We start from the raw sequence: 21,258 nt of genomic DNA on the forward strand, positions 1-21,258 counted from the left end.
TTTTTATTAATTTACCGACGTGGATTTCTGTAATATACGTCGATCATACCGACGTTGATTTTACAATTTAAACGGCGGTTTTTTTGTAAGGACCGCCGTTGGTTTTAAAAATTTATTCTATAAATTTGTCGCTTTCATTCATTTTCGGTTTACATTTAAGGTTCCAAGTTCTTCCTCTCTCAGTCTCTCATGTCTCAAAGATAATAATTTGGATGTTTTCTCAAAGAGAAATTGAGCTTACTCGCATCAAATATATGTCCACAAGAAGAAGCTTGTCAACTAGCCTTCTCACTTCCTTGATCAAGCCTGATAGGACACTTAGTGCTTCTGAATACTCCTTGCTTTCCATCAAAAGAGATGCAAGCCTGGCCTCCACTCGCTGTCGAAGGAAAGTTCGCTTCTCAGGGAAATCTGAAGATCAGATGTGCCTGATCCTCTGCTTGATTTTCTTGCCTAAGAAGATCCGTCGGATTTATTGTGATAGCCTCTTCCTTTATCCGTAGAGCTTCAGAAGAAGAAGATGGGTTTCAAGAATGCGATAAAGAATAGAAATGGCTTCAGATGGCCTCTAAAGCATGAGCAATTGAATCAGTAGTTTCTGGGAGATATGATGAAGACATTGTCAATGCTTTGAACTACACAAGTCCTGCAGAAAGATATGCTAAAGAAACTGAAACAACGGCGGTTTTCTGTTCTACCGTCGTCTTTTCTCGTCGTCTATATTAAGTTACGATGGCGGTAGATTTATAATTACCGACGTAGATTATTTTGTTAAACGTCGTTAAGTGTACTACAACCGACGTGGATTTTAATTTTAAATTATAAATGGAGTTTTTTTTCCCGTATTCTTTCAGTTTTAGTTTTCAATTCCAAAGCGTGATAAATAGATTTTTCTTTCCCGAGGAAATTTAAAATGAGGGAAATTAATGTTCTAGAATTTGTAAACTAACACGACGCAATATTTGCAAATCTGTGTCATCTGTTAAGATTATGATGTGGAACAGAGTTCCATCTGGTAAGATTTCGTAACCCTTGGGATCTCAGACAAAACTGATTATGTCGGCGGTGTTCTATATAAACCGTCGTGGTTATTTCAATTCTTGTCATTAAGTAGATCTACCGACGTAGGATAAGAAAATCAAAGAAAAAAATTGTTAACAAAAATTCTTATTAAGACGACCGTTAAAATTAAAGGTACGACGTATAAAATGAATAAATACGACGATAAATTTTATTGTACGATTTAAAGATAACGTAGTAGAACTATACGAGAATGACGTCGATATATTTATATTTTCCGTCGTTGTAAATTAATTTAATACGGCGATATTTTGTATTTTAAAGCCGTGGATTTGTTTGTAATTATACGGCGTCTTATACGAAAACCTCGTCGTCTTATTTTATGAGTAAAAACGGCAGTTTTTATTGAAATCGTCGTCTTTACTTTCTACGTCGGTCGATTCATAACTTCTGCCGTTCTTTGTTGGCATTGATTTTACACTGCGGAAATCTGTTTCAAATAGACGTCGGTTGTTTAATTATGTACGTCGTTGTTTTTGAACAGCCATTTGAAACTCCATTTTTTAGTTGTCTAAGGTTGTATTACACGACGGTGTTTTTAGAACCGTCGTCTTTTTATAAACCACGACGGTTTTCACTTAGACCGTCGTTGTTTTCTGGTCGTCTTTTTCACTTTTTGTAGTAGTGTCTCTTTACTGCCTGTACCTTTATGGGAGAGCATCACATGTTTAGCTGTTTGTATACTGTAAAGATGAATCATTCATGAGCTTTTGAACAAGTACCATTACAAGAAGTTGTGTTAGCTCTTTTGTTAGACATTACAGCAAGGGCAGCTTGCCAGTCAGTCTTTCGTACACGATGTCATACGAAACGCAAGTGCTTTTTAGCAAACGCATGAGTAAATTAACTAAATATTAATGTTTGTATCTACTGCGTTTATCCATGTAAGCATTGATGATTAATTGGAAAGGAATTGCACTTTACAGATTCATTAGTAATATCAGATTTGCCATCTCAATGCCACAGTCAGGTTTGAGCATTTAAAGAGTATAGCCATGCGGCTATATACTTTCTAAATACATTGGAATTTTTTAAATGTATAGCTGGGTGGTTATACTCTTTAAGTATTATACCCATAATAGGTGAATTACAAGTTATATTATTGCATAATAGGAACTTATATAAAAATGCATTTATAAAAGTTGGGTATATTATTTGAACAATAAGTAAATTGATACTAGGTACATTATTTTTAGTAAAAGAAGTAATAGGTACGTTATTTTTTAAACTTATATTTATAAAATAATAAAATAATAGATAATTAATCACATATACTTCATAAATTAATAAATTAAAACTTTTTTTTATTAAATTAACTGATTAGGTATGTTAAATATGAATTTATTGTTAAATTTTAAAAGGATTCCAAATTAATTCCTATATCCATTTGGAGATCTTTCCAAATTCAACATGTGTCATTAGTTACAATCTATTAAAATTTGTTTCTATATTGGTTCCTACATTAATTAAAAATATATATATAATAATAGCTTAGTTGGGGGTATTTTAGGAATTGAAAAAGTACAATAAATTCGATTCTGCACTTGATTAGGTAACTTTTCGAGTTGGATCCTAGTCATCGGGTTTTATTTATAAAAAATAGGATTTCATTCAAACAAAAATAAAGAGAAGAGTTGTAGTTGAGGAAAAATGACTTTGAAGGGGTTAAGCTAAATTTACAATTTTTTTTTTCTTTTCCATTTATATTTATTTAAACAAAAAATGCTAAAACTTCTTCTGGGTACTTGGAGAAGAAACTTATGATGAAAAGCCAATTATTAAAATAAAGCATGCTTTTGGATGCCAATTATCATTGAAACCATAACTTAGCCTGCAAGAATAGTATAGTCCCATGTCGGCAGACGGTTTCCAAGCCAAAGTTGTCAAATGATGAGATGATGAAGGAGCATCAGATTCAGATGGGAGATTAGCCATTATGATTAAGCAGCATTTATAAGAAAATTGATCACTTAATCACAACATTCTCCCTCATAATTTCATCACTTTTGAATTCTCAATCTCGAGGAGGAGTAGTAACAAAAACTTATAAATATCTCTTACACATAGGTATCTTCCAACTGCACGGAGGTGGGTAAGTGTCACGAGCGTTAACTTACTTGAAATCTTATCTTATCCATGGACCATGGACCATGCACCATGCACCAACATACACTTGTCGTGTCACAACATTGCCACGTGTTTCAGTAGTTAACGTGGCACTATGATATGAAATCAGTATCCAGGTATGGGTAAGAATTTAGCCTACATGCACATCATGCATGCCTTTACGTAATTGCCTATATAAACCACCCCCAATTCTCCATCCAATCCAAGACAACTTACACTTTCTACTCAAAAAATCAATCTACAATCTCTATTTGTTTCTTTGTGTTATTGTGTGATCTTTGAAAATGGCGAATTACCAGAACCAATATGGTGCAACGGCCCAATCTACAAATGATTACGGGAACCCACTCACCAACTACACCGGATCAGAGCCCCAATCTACAAATGAGTACGGGGCTACAGATGAGTATGGGAACCCAGTCACCACCTACACCAGATCAGAGCCCCACTATACAGATGAGTATGGGAACCCAGTACGCGAAAGGGGGATGATGGACAAGATCAAGGAGAAGCTCCCAGGTACTCATGACCCCTACTCATCTCATTCTCAGACAACCTACCCCACTGCACGTTACGGTGAAACCGGCTACACTGGATTGGAGCAGCACCATGGGATGATGAACAAGATGCCAGGTACTGACCCCTACTCATCTCATTCTCATACAACCGGCACCACTGCACCTTACGATGGAACCGGCTACACCGGAACAGAGTACCGCCAGCACAAGGGCACGATGGACAGGATCAAGGATAAGCTGACTGGGACTGGTGGACATAGGGTGGATGATCCCTACTCATCTCATTCTCATAAAACCGCCACCACCACACCTTACGGTGGCACCACCACCACAGCTTACGGTGACAGCACCACCACACCTTCACCTTACGGTGGCACCACCACCACACATTCACCTTACGGTGGCACCACCACCACAGCTTACGGTGACACCACCACCACACCTTCAGCTTACGGTGGCACCACCACCACACCTTCAGCTTACGGTGGCACCGCCACCACCACCTACCCCCGTGAAAAGAAGGGCATCATGGACAAGATCAAAGAGAAACTTCCTGGTGGACATCATTATTAATAATAGGGTTATGTAAGAGATAGATACGTTAGGTATCGTTTTGTGTTCAATGTTTTAGTATGACGTGTATAATAAGCGGTGCTTGGTGTGGTTGTTATGTTTGTGAACACCGAGCTCTGCGCCATGTCCTTTGTATTTTGTGATACATACTTTGTATGTCCTTTATATCTATCTTAACAATAGTTCCTGTGTAAGCAAGTTTTAATTGTTTGGAGAGGGATTTATTAAAACCAGCAATAGTCTAATTATTTTAAATTATTATAATTTACAAGGAATTCAAACTTGAGGCCAAAAACGTAAGGCTCACCTCTGCTATTATTCATGGTATTCACGATTGGGTTGTAGATAAAGAATTTTATGGCTATACGTTGTGGTATCTTACGGCACTTCAACAATAAAGTATCTATTCCACACAAACAAAAGACGGTTCATGTCACGATTATTGACTTAACCCACATATACTTTGAAATTAAATTTTTTTTCAGTAAAAGCATTTAAATTTGGAGTCATTCTATAATGAAGGCGGCTCTTAGATGAGATATTATCTCTTAATTATTAAATTAAATTAATTATTTTGATCTAACGATTAACTAATTTAATTTAATAATTAAAAAATAGAACATCATCTAGATGAGACCCACACTTTAGAATTTGGCTACTCAACAGATTGGTCCGTTTCATGTCGGCCGTTTGTAGACCAAACTGCTGAAATTGGGCCGGTTCAATTCAATAACCCTGTACAGCTAGAACCAATGGATAACACCCACGTGGAACCTCATACACGGAACGATGAAATCCCTCTTATGAATCTTAGCCATCCAATGAGTCGGTCTGTGTGACAAAGATCAAGATGATGAATGACTTTTACAAGGGTCAAAAGCTAGTGGAGTGGAACGGGTACAGATGTTGTTGTTCCTCCTGTCGTCATCAATTCCATACAGACGCGGTGAAATGATACCTGCTTTTCAAGACAACGAGAACCACTTATTTTATCTTATCTTAATCGTAATCTTTAATCTTATGCCCGACGTAAAAAGAAAACAAAACAAAAACAAAATATCTTCCGATGTGCCGACACCGGCACACAGGTGTCCTGTCTCAACAGCGCCACGTGTCTCATATGTGAATATCAGGTAGGTATGAAATTTACTTTGCTAATTATGTACGTGGGTACGTGTAAAGATTAATGAAATTATTATTCATGGCATGGCATGCGCGTTATGCATAATGCATGCATAGCCTTTGGGTGTAGATTCGTTGCCTATATAAACCAACCTCAGTTCTAATTTCAAATACATCACTTCATCCCAAACCAAAGCCAGTTTCATTCATTTGGTTTTTATCAGGAGTTGTATTTTCTTGTGTCTTTTTTTGTTCGTACTTTGAAAAATGGCGCATTTTGGTTCAACACCCGAGCCTACTAAGACTGATGAGTATGGGAACCCGGTTCATCACACCACCACCGGAACCGGTCGGACAGACGAGTTCGGGAACCCGGTTCAGCACGGCGTGGCGGATACCGGGTACGGAACTGGTGCAGGGTACGGCACTCATACAAAACCTGGTGTTGTTGAGCACCACGGCGTCCCTGCTGTGCTTCATTCCAAGGATGACCAGTACTCTCGTGATACCCAGACAACCACTGGAGGTTACGGTGGGGACGGGTACACAGGAGGAGAGCACCAGGAGAAGAAGGGTTTACTAGGCCAACTCCAGGACAAGCTGCCAGGTGGGAACAAGGATGGCCAGTACTCTCATGACACCCAGACAACCACTGGAGCTTACGGTGGGGCCGGCTACACAGGAGGAGAGCACCACGAGAAGAAGGGTATAATAGGCCAAGTTAAGGACAAGCTGCCAGGTGGGCAAAAGGATGACCAGTACTGTCGTGACACCCACCCAACCACTGGAGCTTACGGTGGCGCCGGCTACACAGGAGGAGAGGACCACGAGAAGAAGGGTATAATAGGCCAAGTCAAAGACAAGCTGCCAGGTGGGCAAAAGGATGACCAGTACTGTCGTGACACCCACCCAACCACTGGAGCTTACGGTGGGGCCGGCTACACAGGAGGAGAGCACCAGGAGAAGAAGGGTATAATAGGCCAAGTTAAGGACAAGCTGCCAGGTGGGCAAAAGGATGATCAGTACTCTCATGACACCCACAAAACTACTGGAGCTTACGGTGGGGCCGGATACACAGGAGATGATACCCGGGAGAAGAAGGGTATAATAGGCCAAGTGAAGGACAAGCTGCCAGGTGGGCAAAAGGATGACCATTACTCTCATGACACCCACCCAACAACTGGAGCTTACGGTGGGGCCGGGTACACAGGAGATGATACCCGGGAGAAGAAGGGTATAATAGACCAAGTAAAGGACAAGCTGCCGGGTGGGCAAAAGGATGACCATTACTCTCATGAGACCCACCCAACCACTGGAGCTTACGGTGGGGCAGGGTACACAGGAGATGATACACGGGAGAAGAAGGGTGTAGTGGAGAAAGTGAAGGAGAAGCTGCCAGGTGGGCAAAATGTGCACCCAACCACTGGACCTTACGGTGGGGGTGGGGCCGCGGGCATAGGAGAGACCCGGGAGAGGAAGGGTGTAGGGGAGAAAGTGAAGGAGAAGCTGCCAGGTGGACATAAGGATGACCAGTACCTTCATGACACCCACCCAACCAAGCCAACCAGTGCAGCTCACGGTGGGGTCGGGCACACAGGAGGAGAGCCCCAGCTCCATGAGAAGAAGGGGTTGATTGAGAAAATCAAAGACAAGCTTCCTGGTCACAACAACTAGATGGAATGGATCATCATTTGGACTTCCTATCAGATAATTATCTGCTGTGCTGCTGTGTATAATAAATCGGTGCTTGTTGTTGGTCTGTGACCACCGAGCATTGTACAATGTCGTATTTTGTAATATTTGGATGTCGTTTGTGTTATAGTATAAATGTGCTCTTCTGAGTACAGTGTTTTGCTTTTGTAACTATTTATTGTCTGCTGCTTTCAAGTATAAATCTCAATAATGCACATATATTATTATTATTATTTTGTGATGAAATAGGTTTGTCTAAATGAAATCTTAACCAAGGGTTGAAAATCAAATTTTTTGGAAAAAAGAACCCAAAGGCTCCTACTTTCTGCACCGGCCCCTTGAAAAAGTGAAGAGTTTGAAATGTCAAGAGATCTTGTGAACCTTTTGCTTTAAGCTGTTGAGCAGCAGTATCACAAGCTACAACTTCATAGCTATCCTTTAACGTTTGACGGACTGCCTTGCCCTCCTCTATCTGAGTGAAGAAGTTGGCTTTCTTTGCCTTTTCTTCTTGTTGCCGCTTTTCTCAGAGTTTTGTTTTTTCTTACTGTTTGTTTGGTCTTCTTCTTGTATTTGCCGTTGACTGGTTGCTCGGTCTCGGTTTGTTCTCCTGACCCTTTGGTATTTGTTTATGAAAGTACAACTTTACCCCCCAAAAAAGAAAAGTAATTCGCTTTTAGCTCGTCTAAATCCCTGAGCACATACGAACAAGGCCCCTAATTTGTATAAACCTATATATATATATTATTTAAAAATAAAATGCAATATATATTAATTTTTATGTATTTTATAAAGTTGTTAATTCCTTTTTAAATTACAACAGTTCATATAAATGTTTTTAACTTACCGGGAAAAAAAAAATTCACATAAGAATACATAAAAAGTGGGCATAAATCACTCTCTGAAACATTATCCCACTCCTCCGAACGACCTTTACAGCGCCACTTGTCAAAATGTGACAATGCAACAAGTTCCAATAATTTTCAACTGATACAGAGGTAGCTATCGTCAAACAGGCTCTTGTGCATACGCGGTCAAAGTGTCACGAGCTTTTAACACCAAGACAAAGAATACTATTATTAACACATGATATACACATCTTATCTTATCTATGATGCAGAAACAAGATCCAATTGTCCTCTCACGGCGCCGGCAGGTGTCCCAGTGGCTAACGTGGCTGCAGTGCATGGAGTCACTATTCGCGTACGTGTAAGAATATGCATGCCTTGCCAATCCAATTGCCCATATATAACCCCCAAACCCCGTTTCTCATTTCAAATACATCAAATCCCAAACAGATCTTAATTTAAAATTACTCAAAAGTTCAGCAGCTGTTTGTGTTTGCAGTTTGAAAATGGCGAGCTATGAGAAGCAGTACGGGGCAACACCGACCGACGAGTACGGGAACCCGATCCGCCGCACCGACGAGTACGGGAACCCACTTGGTCATCACACTACTACGACCGGAACCACCGCGGCCACCACTGGCGCAGGAGGGTACGACCCTCATGACTTCGCCGCCACCACGGTAGCTGGCCAAGGCCAAGGGGTGCATGGTCACGACTATGACAGGAAAGGGCACCACGGCGTCACTGGCGCCGTGCTTCACCGCTCTGGTAGCTCAAGCTCTAGCTCTGTAAGTCCTCTTTTTTTTTCTTTTTCTTTTTTTTTAAATTTTCCTCTAATATATCAAATTATGGGAATTTAATTTCATGAATAATATGCTCGATTGCGCAATATATTTTGTGCTACATCTCTAACAGTTGTTATAGATGTGGTCACAACTTTTGTGTCACATCAATATTTAACAGTTTTAACAGTTTGTGTCAAGTCTCACGGATCACACTGTTTTGTATCACATCCATCTTGAACAGAAGTGAGACTCGTCTTGTGTCGCACTATTTCATCACAAAAATAATTTTATGGTGATTTTATTATATATGATATGATAAAGTTGGTAATTGATTGTGATTTGTAGTCTGAGGATGACGGGCTAGGAGGGAGGAGGAAGAAGAAGGGGTTGAAGGAGAAGGTAAAGGAGAAGCTGCCAGGTGGAACCAAAACCGATACAACATACGGTGGAACTGGGACCACCGGGCAGCACCACCAGGAGAAGGGGACGATGGACAAGATCAAGGAGAAGCTGCCTGGGACTGGGGGGCATAGGGCAGATGACCCCTACCCATCTCAGACTCATACAACTGCCACCACCACACCTTATGGTGGAACCGCCTACACCGAAGAGCACCAAGAGAAGAAGGGGATCATGGACAAGATCAAGGAGAAACTTCCCGGACAACACTAGATATCATTTATAAGTGCTCATATAAATATGTATACAGAGTGGTTAATTAGTAATTTTATGCCCTGTATAATAAGCTGGCGGTGAGCTCAGTTCTTTTATGCTCAATACGCAATGGCGTTTGTGTTTCGTAATGTACTTTGTATGTCGTTTGTTTCAATAAATAGACTTGCTTTTCTGTGAGCAACATAATTGACCCCCAAAAAAAAAAGGTCGAAACATATATTGCAAACTGGAAAACAAATAAGACTTGTTAGCAACCAAGAAAATTAAGGTCAAAAGTTAACAAATAAAATCTAGTTTCATTAGCACAAAAATAGATAAAATAATCAATCAAGCTAAATGAAACTCAATTCTACTTCTACATCTCTCAAAACTTATGCTAGCCGTTACATACAATTTGTCAACGGCGTTCCGTAAATGATATCATAGGCTCTAGAAAGACTGCATAATGAAACCCAAGGCAATTAGATAGATTTGTGTTTTCGAGCAACATTACCAAAAGCTACAACTTCAGAGCCAGCCTTCTACAACAACCTTCATCCTCCTGCAGGTTCAATCACCAAAAGTTACCGCAAGAGCATTTCCCATTACTGAAGTGATGGAATCTCATGTTATCTCTCACAACAATCTCCCTCCCGGCGACCTGCGATGCACCACACATGAACACATGACAATCTTCACAGATCCTAATGTTCTTCATAATCTTTATGGTGCTTCCAGAATCTGTACTGACCAATGCATATGCCAGAGCTAGCTTTTCACTATGCGACATTAATATGCGCTTCCTCTCTTCAATCCCCAAATCGTAAGCCGCAGAATTCAGGTTTGGCTGGTACCCATGAGCCTGTAATCTGTTCAGAAGATCATCCAATGCCTTCTTAATCTCGGCGTACTCTGGATGGTTCGTTTCACCTGCACAGAATTCATGAATTACCCCTTTCTTCGTTTCGACCCAGCTATACGCAGGATTCTTTTTCAGACCCTTTTCCTTCATCATCTTCCTCACTCTTGAAACATCAGCCCACCTTCCTGCCGATGCATATATGTTAGAGAGCATTACATGGTTTCCGATACTATCGGGTTCAAGCTCAAAAAGATGGTTTGCAGCAATCTGAGCTATGTCAGGGTTCCCATGAATATGACATGCTCCGAGTAGTGCTCCCCACACACCTCCGTGGGCAGCTATCGGCATTGTTTCAACAAGCTCAAGAGCTTCTTCCAAGCGCCCAGCTCGACCAAGAAGGTCTACCATGCAAGTATAATGATCAGCTGATGGAACAACATTATAGTACTTCTCCATGGTTGCAAATAACTGCCGACCTTGATCAACCATGCCTGCATGGCTGCACGCCGTTAGCACCCCTATAAAAGTAACCCGGTTAGGTCTTATCTCTGTTGTCAACATCTCATGAAACAATTCTATCGCTGCATTGGCACGGCCGTGCATTGCAAACCCCAAAATCATTGAGCTGTAAGAAAATACGTTTCTTTCCTTCATTCCTTGAAAAACCTTGTAGGCTTCATCCAAGCTCCCACATTTTGAGTACATATCTATCAATGCCGATCCCACAAGAACATTTTCAGTAGGCCCAAAACCAGATTTCTCGGCAATGTCTCGAACCCAATTAGCATACTTAGATGCACCCAATTGTGCACAAGCTGAAATGAGACCAACCAACGTAATCTCATCGGTGCCCACACCAGCACCTTGCATTCTCTCAAAGCAATCCAACGCATCTCTTGGCCGGGCATTCTGGGCATAACCAGTAACCATTGCCGTCCACGCCACCATATCTTTCACAGGCAACCCCTCAAACAATTCCCTTGCTGATCCCATATCCCCAATCTTAGTATAAGCAACAATTAACTCGGTCCAAGAAACGACATCCCTGTCAGGCATTTCATCAAACACCTTGCGCCCACAATCCAAAAAACCACACTTTACATACATATCAATCATGGTGTTGCCCACGTACAAATCCGCCGCAAACCCGCCAACCAAAATCGTCTGGGCATGTATCTGCCTACCCAAGTTCACGTCAAGCACATCCCCACAAGCCTTAAAGAGCGCAGAGAACGTAAACGACACGGGCCCAGTCCCTGCGCTTCGCATACAAGTATAAAAATTCAGCGCCTCCGAAATGGGTCCCTGAACTGTGTACCCGCGAATCATAGCCGTCCAGAGAAATGGGTTCGGGTACTTGACCTGTACGAAGACGAGGCGCGGATACGCGTCCACTGGGACGCCGAGCTTCGTGAGCGTGCGGACGAGCTTGGTGAGGACGTAGCAGCACTGGCTGAGGCCATGGCGGAGGAGGTGAGCATGAACCTCCTTGACTTGGCTGAGATTGTCGCAGCCATCTAGATCAGAGATGAGTTTGTGCTCCAAGAGCTTCCGCTTCTGCTGAAACTCGGAGAAAGGGATGAAGAATCTGGTTGGTTGTGGCTGGTGCTGGTGAAGCTGCTGAGGTAAAAGCTTGTGAATTGGGACTGTGGAGAATCGGCGAGAGAGATTTTGCATTGGACAATCCAAGTCCCTCCGGCTGCGCGCGGCTCTGAGAATGCATTTGATAAAAGAGGAGGAGAAACTCCCGCTATACAAATTAAACGGTGCGTATCGGAATAACTCGAGGGAAAAGCAAAACGGTGCGTTTTGTTCCTCTCTAATTTCTACACTCTGCTCTCTTCGTCGCACAGTGACAAGCATAACAGAACTCCTGAGCCCAAACTCCAAATTCCTCTGCCCTCCTCTAGACGACGTCGCATCAAGTCTCCTCCTTTCTTTTCTTGGAAAACTAGGTAGCTTCTCTGTCCTCTCTGGGTCTTTTCCAATATGATTATTACTGTTTTGCTGTATTATTTTAGAGGTAAAGTATTGGAGGCAGGAGGTTAATATCAAATTTATGGGTTTCTCTTGTTTATGAAATTTGATGCTAGTTTCTTATGGATGTTGCATGATTGCTTCATAGAAAATGGCTTCTAATGGTTTAGAAAAGTTTGGGGCAGAATCTGATTAAATGATTGTTCTTGAAGACAATATTTATGATTTAGTTATCTTACATTGCTTTTGTGATTTAAATTTTTTAATTTAAAAGCTCTTTTAGGGAGACTTACTATTTTGATTTGATTGAAAACTGGTATCCAGGATCATTGTCGACCTTCTGGTTTTAATATTTTTACTTGTAATCCCTACCAAACATATGGCTTACATTTTACATTTCGCTATTCTGTTATGGACAAGCACTAAATACTTTGTTCTGTATGATTAGGCTGGTTGATTTAGCAAATGGATAGTGATTTTCAAAGCAAATCATTAGAAAAAAGTGACAAGGAAGCATTATTTGGAGAAAGTGATGAACTAAGAGTAGGGATGGAAGTTAGTGATGAATCTGAAGCTTACCAGCTCTGCAACACATATGCCTTTAACAAAGGTTTTAGTATTCGCAAGGGGCATCTTCGAAGAGATTCGCAAAATAATGTCCGGCAACGAGAATTTTTGTGCTCAAAGGAAGGATTTCAAGTAGATGAAGACTTATGTGAAGCGAAGAAAGTGAGAAGGTTAGATACAAGAACAGGTTGCAAGGCTGTAATTCGATTCACCGTGGAAAATGGTATGTGGAAGCTCTCCTACATCAATCCAGTTCATAATCACGAGTTTGCTAAGCCTGAAGAGCGACAATTTCTAAGATCAGGTCGAAATATACCAAGTGTTCGTGCAAATATCCTTGGCTCTAAGAGTGATGGGAGTATAAGAACAGCAAAATCACATTCATACTTGGGAAAAGAGTTTGGCTGTGATGAGAATGATAGATCTACTAATAAAGATTTACCTAATTGTTTGCAAAGGAGTAAGGATGAAATGATAGAACAGAATGGACAAAGCTTGATAAATTATTTTAAGCATAAACAGATGGAGGATCCAAATTTTTTCTACAGTGTTCAAGTGGACCAATTTAGTCGAATCACAAATTATTTCTGGAGAGATGGTAGATCAAAGTTGGATTATGATTGCTTTGGAGACGTTGTATGTTTTGAAACTACATTTCGAACCAACAGCAATCTAGTTTGTAGTCCATTTTTGGGAGTCAATCACCATTGGAAGAATATCTCATTTGGTTGTGCTTTTTTATTGGACGAGAGTGCTGATTCATTTGTTTGGTTGTTTGAAACATTTTTGGAGTCGATGGGAAATAAACAGCCAAAAACCATTTTCACGGATGAGGATAAAGCAATGGAAAAGGCAAAGGCAATTGAGACTGTGTTCCCAGAGACACGGCATCGGTTATGCAATTGGCAGATCTCCAAGAATGCTACACAACATCTTGCTAGTCTTTGTGCTGATCCTGAATTCAAGAAGCACTTCAACAAATGCTTTCTTGATTGTTTTACTGAAGTAGAATTTCAAAATTCCTGGGATGACATGATTAAAATGTTCAACCTTGAAAGCAATTCGTGGCTGAAGATGTTGTATTCACTTCGAGAGAAATGGTGTCCTGCATTTAGCCTAGATACTTTCTCAGCAAATATTGGATCAAGCCAGAGGGGTGAGAACACAAACACTATTTTCCATCAAGTGTCTAGAAAAACAGTGGATCTCGTTAGTTTTGTACAGCATTATGAGCTAAAAACAAAAAAGATGCGATTCACAGAGTTGGAAGAGGATTTTCGTTTTAAAAATGCTATGCCTCATCTTAGAGTAAATAGTGGTATCTTTAAGCATGCAGCTACTGAGTACACTGTCAAAATGTATTCGTTCTTTGAAAATGAGCTTATGAGTATTTTTGGGGTGAGGATGGTAGAAGTTAGTAATGATGGCAATCAATATATTTATGAAGCAATTGAAGAAGGTCTTCAAAGAGTCTACATGATTCAATACAACTGTACTACGTCCATGATTTCTTGTTCATGTAAGTTATTTGAATCCATGGGGTTGTTGTGCCGTCATGCCCTAAAAGTACTGGATTTTAAAAACTATACAAGCATACCGACACAATACATAGTGAAGAGATGGACTAAAGGGGCAAAGAAAGGGATTGTGGTGAGTAATGAGTTCTGTAAGTCATCATATAGAAAGGCCAAGTCTGCCCAATCGCTGCGCCTAAGTGAGTTGATGCATGAAGGAAATAATGTTTTCAGTATAGGCTCATTGTGTGATTCAGGAACGAGGATTGTCAGACAAAAGTTAGCGGAGACCATGAAGTTACTGGAAAGTGACGAGGAAACTACCAACATGCTGGGAAGTTTGAGCAAAGTAGACGACCAATCTGTTCGTGATGTGCTTCTTGATAATGGAAGTGTGGAATCCCCCAGTTGTGATGGCTAAAGGACAAATGCTATATTGAAAAATATATGTTCAGGGTATTGCTTACTTTTTGTTCTGAAAATTGCACTTCATTGCGTAAGATGTTCAGAAATGAAAGGTTAGAGTATCTTTTTCTTCTTTGGCAGAAGCCAGCATTGTACATCCTTTTCTTTTTCAAGTAAATCAGTGTTGATATTTCTGATAATATAGTGGAGGATAGTTGATGAAGTATATGGAGTTCTGTATTGATATTGATGTAAGTATATTTTTCGTAATTTCATCTCTTGAATATTCACTAGACAATAGACTATACAAAACAGGTGAACTGTCTCAGTATCATCTCTGGGGTCATCTTCAATATCATCGACGAGCATGATCCTCCTCTCAGTATTGCTGAAACCTGGGGTCGCATTAGGTAATTGGATTCCCATTTAAAAGTGCTGTTTTACTATTTCAAACTGAATTCATTTTTTCGATCTGTAACTTTGTACATGTTTGATGTAATTACCGTGTATGGATTGGCTGAATAAATGTCTAGGTCATTTTCATGAAGTTGGTTTGAGAGGATTAAGGAGCAGTAGGCGCATGAAGATAGTGTGGAGGTGGATGAGGAGGCAGAAGCTTAGACTAATATTCAACAAGGTAGGGTCTCAGAAGCAGTTTCTGGTTCTGGGTATGACTTTGGTTTACAGAGCCCAACTTCAAGCAGCAGGCTAAACCAGTAAATGATTATCCACAACACAAGTCCCCTTGAAGTCTATGAATTACTAGCTAAGAAGCTTTGCTCTGCCTTATCAAACTTTGAGTTGTTTTGCTGTAACCCCTATAATGTAAAAAACCAGGGCTTAAGTGATCAGTTCTAATTCTCTCCCTTTCCAGTTTGTCAATGATACTCATCTAGCTAATGCTATGCAAACTGCTAAAAAGTAAACCACACCTGGACTAAAAAGTAAAATGCTACTTGCTGATTTTAACTTTTCCAACTTATATTGCAAATTATAAAATACACCACATAATTATATTAAAAGAAGAATAATGTGCAAAATTCAATGTGAGCATGCCGTATAAATTGTAAAGGAAATGTTGAAGTTATATAGCATTATCCTACAAAAGTTTACCTTTTTCCAGTAAGGCTGGGGTAATTGTAGCAAAATAAATTCACGAACACCACCAGCCCCCCAACCAATAAAAACTGCTTCTTTTTTTTTTTTTTTTAATTTTTTTAAGTAAGAGGGGGAAATCGAACTTAAGACATCGAATCGGGTGCATAGGTAAATCTTCTTAATCGTGGCATCCTTAACCACTTGGGGCCGTAAAATTATTAGTAAAAATTACTCATGAGTTTGTGGGAACCCGCCACAAAAGAGAACGAACAACTAAAACATAAGCCGAAACGCAGCGTTTCGTTCGTCTCTAATCTCTTTCGACTCTACTGTCTTCGAACAGTGAGCCAGATACAGCATCCCAGCACCTCAGCTCTCTCTCAGTCCTCAGTCAGTCCAAACTCCAAAGTCGTCTTCTCTATTCTCTTCTTCTCCGATAACCCAAATTCCCCCCGTTGCAGCTTGCAGGCCTCCTTCGAACGGCGACGTATCGAGTCTCTTTCTCTTCTCTTGTTTCTCGGCGAACCAGGTATCTCCTCTGTCCTCTCTTGGTCCTGGCTCAAATGATCATTGATACATTCCTGTTTCCTTTTTATTTTTCAAAATTATGGGAATTGGAGTTCTGGTGGAATGAGATGTGCGAATTTATGGTATTTCGTTTATGAAGCTCGATGCTTAAATTTTTATTTTTATTTTTATGGATATAGGATGATAAATTCGTAGAAAGAGACTTCTAATAGCTTAGAAAATTTGGGATAACTTACATTGCCCTCGTGATTGATCTTGGTTCTGTTTTCATTTTTTATTTTTTTGGAATTTTTTTAGCTGAAGTTGTGAACTTTAATCGCTTTATTTGGTTAAAAAAACAATATGGACGGAATAAAATCACCAGGGTTGTATTTGGATTTGTGGATTCAAAATGGGGCATATAAATTAGGGTTTTTGGTTTAGATAATTGATAGGTTGAGCCTAATATGCTGTCACGTAAAATTTTTGTTTGCAAATAGATAGAGAAACTTTTACTTGCAACGTATCTGTTACATTTTGGATTTTACTATCTGTCAATACAAGTACTGAAAAATGTGTTGTTTATGATTAGGCAGTTGGTTTAGATAATGGATTACACTTGTCAAGGGAAAATATTAGAGATAAGTGACAAGGAAGAAATATTTGACGCAATTGATGAACTAAAAGTGGGAATGGAGGTGTCTAATGAAGCTGAAGCTTACAATCTATGCAACACCTATGCCTTTAGGAAAGGTTTTAGTATTCGTAAAGGGAATATTCGAAGAGATGCGCAAAATAAGGTCAGGCAAAGGGACTATTTTTGTTCAAAAGAAGGGTTTCAATCAGATGAAGATTTGTGTGAAGTGAAAAAGGTGAGAAGATTAGACACAAGAACAGGTTGTAAGGCTCTAATTCGATTCACCGCGGATAATGGTATATGGAAGATCAGTCACATCAATCTAGATCATAATCATGAGTTTGCTAAGCCTGAAGAAAGACAATTTCTACGATCAGGTCGACATATACCACGTGTCCGTGCAGGTATGCTTGGCCCTAAGGTTGATGAGAGTACAAGACCAACAAAATCATACTCTTACTTGGGAAAAAAGTTTGGCAATGCTGAGAATGTTGGGTCCACTAATAAAGATTGTCTTAATTATTTGCAAAGGAATAAGGAAGAAATGCTAGAAGGAGGGGATGGGCAAAGTTTGATAAATTATTTTAAGCATAAACAAATGGAGGATCCAAGTTTTTTCTACAGTGTTCAAGTGGATCAATTTAATCGGATCACAAATTATTTTTGGAGAGATGGTAGATCAAAGTTAGATTATGATTGCTTTGGAGATGTTGTATGCTTTGACACCACATTTCGAACCAAGAAATACAATCTAATTTGTGCTCCATTTGTGGGTGTTAATCATCACTGCAAGAATGTCTTATTTGGTTGTGCTTTTGTATCGGATGAGAGCACTGACTCATTTATTTGGTTGTTTGAAACATTTTTGGAGTCCATGGGATATAAGCAACCGAAAACCATTTTCACAGATGTGGGTAATGCAATGGCAAATGCAATTGTGGTTATGCTTCGAGAGACACGCCATCGCCTATGCATATGGCACATATCTAAGAATGCTACACAATATATTGGATCTCATTATTCTAATCACGAGTTCAAGGAGCACTTTAACAAATGCTTTCACGATTGTCTCACTGAAGCGGAATTTGAAGCTACATGGAATGACTTGATTAGAAAGTTCAACCTTGAGAGCAATTCGTGGCTGCAAGAGTTATATTCACTTAGAGAAAAATGGTGTCCTGCTTTTAGCTTAGACACTTTTACAGCCAATATTAGATCCTCCAATAGAGGTGAGAGCATAACCAGTACATTCCATCAAATTTCTACAAAAACAATGGATCTCATTGGTCTTGTACAGCATTACGAGAAAAAAACAAAAGTGGTGCGGTCAGCAGAGTTGGAAGAGGATTTTCGTTGTAAAAATGGTATGCCTCATCTTAGAGCAAATAGTGGTATCTTTAAGCATGCAGCTTCTGAGTACACAATTAAAATGTATTCATTCTTTGAAAATGAGCTTATGAGTATCTTTGGGGTGAGGATGATAGAAGTTGGTAATGATGGCAACCAATATATTTATGAAGCAATTGAAGAAGGTCATCCAAGAGTCTACATTATTGAATATAACTCCGCTACTTCCATGGTTTCTTGTTCTTGTAAGTTATTTGAATCCATAGGATTGTTGTGCCGTCATGCCCTAAAAGTATTGGATTTAAAAAACTTCACAAGCATTCCGACCAGGTACATAGAGAAGAGATGGACTAAAGGGGCAAAGAAAAGGATTGTGGAGAGTAGTCATTTATATGAGTCGTCATATAAAATGGGGAAGTCTGCTCAATCATTGCGCCTAAGTGAGTTGATGCATGAAGGAAATAATGTTTTCAGTATAGGCTCATTGTGTGATTCAGGAACGAGAATTGTTAAACAGAAGTTGGTGGAGGCCATGAAGTTGCTTGAAAGTGATGAGGAAACTACATCTTTGCAGGGAAATTTGAACAAAGTAGATGATCAATTTGTTCGTGATGTGCTTGATAACTGAAGGTATTGACTCTCCTACTTGCGAGGGCCAAACAAATTGTACTTTGTTGTGTAAGGTTTCGGAACATGGTTTTGTTTCTTCCTTTTTTCTTTTTTGGGTCTCTTTAGGTTGAAGCTGTCATTGTACATATTTTCGTTTCAGGTCACAGCTCCCTTATGTTAGAAATATTCTGTTGTAGTGCTCCTTATATGTATGTGCTTTGTATTGGAGTTTATTAACTTTGGTCAGTTTGGGATGAATTTAAGTAGCATATCCTTTTGGTCTATGATATTTTGTGGTTCTTTCTTCTTATACTTTAGTTCGTGTGCTTCTTGTGATCTTGTTTTTATTTGGAAAGAGTTGCTTTCTTGGCATATTTTGTGCTACTCATTATAAAGAGGAAAGATGAGTTGTGTATTCATTTTGTCATCTGGGTGCTAAAGATTGCTTGGGACAATACAAAACAGGTGCATTGTCCCTATATAATCGTAATAAACTTTTGAATAATGATTTATGGAGGAGATTAGTTCTCCACGACCAAAGAAATTAAATAAGATTAAACAAAATTTAAAAATACCAGGTATCGCCGCGCGGCTATACTATTGAAAAGGACCCAGCGATTAGCGCCACGTGTCAAAACAAGTCCGGCCGGGCGGCTATCTTATTTTTTGAAAAAAATCACCAAGTATAGCCGGGCGGCTGTACTATTTTTTTTTTCAAAAGAGGGCCCCAAAAGCGATTAGGCGCCACGTGTAAAAATACGTACAGCCGCACAGCTCCCAGGCGCCCAGGTGGAAAAAGAGTATAGCCGGGCGGCTATACTCTTTTAAAACAATTTTTAAAACCGGGTATAGCCGCTCGGCTGTACTATTTTTAAAAAAGAAACAAGTCTAGCCGCGCGGCTATACGATTTTTTTTTTAAAAAAAGAGCACTCCCTTGCCTTTAGGCGCCACGTGTCAAAAAATAAATAAAACAGATCTGCTAGACGATTTTTAAAAAAAATATATACGTAGTATAGCCGCGCGGCTATACTTCTTAAATATAATTTATTTAATAGTATAGCCGAGCGGCGATACTATTTAATGAAACATTTGAATAATGATTTATGGAGGAGATTAGTTCTCCATGACCAAAGAAATGGTTCAAATCCTAATTAAATGAATTCGTTATCTGAACAACCCGGACAACTCAAACCCATTGAATTGCTAATCAAGCCCTCGGAGTTAGCTCAAGTGGTGAAGATCGATGCGGAAATGGTTTAGGGTTAGACAAGGTCAAGGTTGGATTCTTCCGTTCTAACCCGAAAATGATTTTTGGTTATTAAAAAGAAGTATATAAGTTTAAGGCTTTTTAAACCCACCCAAATGTTAGCGCTCTTGATAAACATTTTGCTTTGTTAGGTAGTAGGGGTGTATCTTTATAGCAAACTGAGATTTGGGTTTTGGAAAACAGAAAGTGGCAACATGTTTGGGACAGCGATAAGGTGTATTGCGAGGAAACCAAAACCACAGATGAAACCCATAGAGCTCAAAACCCCACCTGAGCAGACGCAGACCATCACTAGGGCCATCTTCGATATCGTCAAGGAGCATGGTCCTCTCACCATTACTGAAACCTGGGATCACGTTAAGGTGATTTGAGTGCTGCTATTGTAACTATGTACTTCATTTTAGGTGTAGTTAGTTATTGCGTACCAATTGTTTGATTAAATGTCTGAGTCGTTTTCAGGAAGTTGGGTTGAGAGGATTGACGAGCAAGAGGCACATGAAGATAGTGTTGAGGTGGATGAGGGAGAGGCAGAAGCTTAGACTAATTTGCAACCATGTAGGGCCTCAGAAGCAGTTTCTGTATACGACTTGGTTTACAAAGCCCAATCTCAAGCAGCAGGGAAAACCAGTAAATGATTCTCCACAACCCAAGTCTCCTTGAAGTCTCTGGATTATTAGTTTAAGAGTATTGCTCTACCGTTATCAAACTTTGAGTTGTTTTGCTACAACCATCGATGTAAAACTAGAAGCTAAAGGGCTAAGTTGTAATGGTCTCTCTTTCCAACTTGTCAGTGATTCTTATTTAGTTAATGGTTTGGAGACTGCTGAGACTGCTTGAGCTCGATAAGTCCCCCATTTTCATAGTTCAAGGTGAATGGACGATGCCGAATTTCAACAAATAAAAACTAACTTTTGTTCTGGATGTTCTTTTTTAAAAAATTTACCAAATAAAACGGGCAAAGACCTGAAAGGGCAGTCGCATGCACGAGTGGGCAATCTCCTCCAGCCGTTGATGCAATTTGGGACTCACATGCATCAACGGCTGAAAGTCGTCCACTCACAACTAACTGGC

At 39.8% G+C, this 21,258-nt stretch overlaps 6 protein-coding genes across 12 annotated transcripts; 5 read left to right on the forward strand and 1 right to left on the reverse strand.

Annotated features, from left to right (window-relative positions):
- Nucleotides 3,100-4,531, forward strand: LOC18769991 (dehydrin Xero 2). Its single transcript, XM_007202386.2, has one exon. It carries the CDS (start codon nt 3,492-3,494, stop codon nt 4,296-4,298), a length of 807 nt encoding a protein of 268 aa, XP_007202448.1. The 5' UTR covers nt 3,100-3,491; the 3' UTR covers nt 4,299-4,531.
- On the forward strand, nt 5,585-9,598 carry LOC18771354 (cold shock protein CS66). Its single transcript, XM_007202534.2, has 3 exons — nt 5,585-7,091; nt 8,362-8,745; nt 9,088-9,598. The coding sequence occupies exons 1-3, from the start codon at nt 5,688-5,690 to the stop codon at nt 9,412-9,414; spliced, it is 2,115 nt and encodes a 704-aa protein (XP_007202596.2). The 5' UTR covers nt 5,585-5,687; the 3' UTR covers nt 9,415-9,598.
- On the reverse strand, nt 9,649-12,005 carry LOC18769645 (pentatricopeptide repeat-containing protein At5g44230). 2 transcript variants are annotated; one of them, XM_020568497.1, is made up of 2 exons: nt 10,148-11,993; nt 9,649-10,057 (listed from the first exon to the last, which is right to left on the reverse strand). In XM_020568497.1, exons 1-2 carry the CDS (start codon nt 11,933-11,935, stop codon nt 9,971-9,973), a joined length of 1,875 nt encoding a protein of 624 aa, XP_020424086.1. In that variant the 5' UTR covers nt 11,936-11,993; the 3' UTR covers nt 9,649-9,970. The 2 variants fall into 2 exon arrangements, with proteins under 2 accessions (XP_020424086.1, XP_007203772.1); XM_007203710.2 differs by having other exon boundaries at nt 9,649-12,005.
- LOC18770803 (protein FAR1-RELATED SEQUENCE 5) lies at nt 12,120-15,572 on the forward strand. Of its 3 annotated transcripts, none has more exons than XM_020568499.1 (4): nt 12,120-12,213; nt 12,684-14,834; nt 15,037-15,131; nt 15,255-15,572. In XM_020568499.1, exon 2 carries the CDS (start codon nt 12,701-12,703, stop codon nt 14,735-14,737), a length of 2,037 nt encoding a protein of 678 aa, XP_020424088.1. In that variant the 5' UTR covers nt 12,120-12,213; nt 12,684-12,700; the 3' UTR covers nt 14,738-14,834; nt 15,037-15,131; nt 15,255-15,572. The 3 variants fall into 3 exon arrangements, with proteins under 3 accessions (XP_020424088.1, XP_007204240.1, XP_020424087.1); XM_007204178.2 differs by having other exon boundaries at nt 12,684-14,772; XM_020568498.1 differs by having other exon boundaries at nt 12,684-15,131.
- Nucleotides 15,786-19,229, forward strand: LOC18769925 (protein FAR1-RELATED SEQUENCE 5). 2 transcript variants are annotated; one of them, XM_020569436.1, is made up of 2 exons: nt 15,786-16,348; nt 16,923-19,229. In XM_020569436.1, the coding sequence occupies exon 2, from the start codon at nt 16,935-16,937 to the stop codon at nt 18,936-18,938; it is 2,004 nt and encodes a 667-aa protein (XP_020425025.1). In that variant the 5' UTR covers nt 15,786-16,348; nt 16,923-16,934; the 3' UTR covers nt 18,939-19,229. The 2 variants fall into 2 exon arrangements, with proteins under 2 accessions (XP_020425025.1, XP_020425024.1); XM_020569435.1 differs by having other exon boundaries at nt 15,787-16,348; nt 16,919-19,229.
- LOC18769274 lies at nt 20,032-21,106 on the forward strand. 3 transcript variants are annotated; one of them, XM_020567791.1, is made up of 3 exons: nt 20,032-20,197; nt 20,319-20,549; nt 20,647-21,106. In XM_020567791.1, the coding sequence occupies exons 2-3, from the start codon at nt 20,382-20,384 to the stop codon at nt 20,845-20,847; spliced, it is 369 nt and encodes a 122-aa protein (XP_020423380.1). In that variant the 5' UTR covers nt 20,032-20,197; nt 20,319-20,381; the 3' UTR covers nt 20,848-21,106. The 3 variants fall into 3 exon arrangements, with proteins under 3 accessions (XP_020423380.1, XP_007202879.2, XP_020423379.1); XM_007202817.2 differs by having other exon boundaries at nt 20,371-20,549; XM_020567790.1 differs by having other exon boundaries at nt 20,032-20,191; nt 20,371-20,549.

This window comes from Prunus persica, chromosome G7 (assembly GCF_000346465.2).
Source record: "Prunus persica cultivar Lovell chromosome G7, Prunus_persica_NCBIv2, whole genome shotgun sequence".
Classification (NCBI taxonomy): Eukaryota; Viridiplantae; Streptophyta; class Magnoliopsida; order Rosales; family Rosaceae; genus Prunus; species Prunus persica.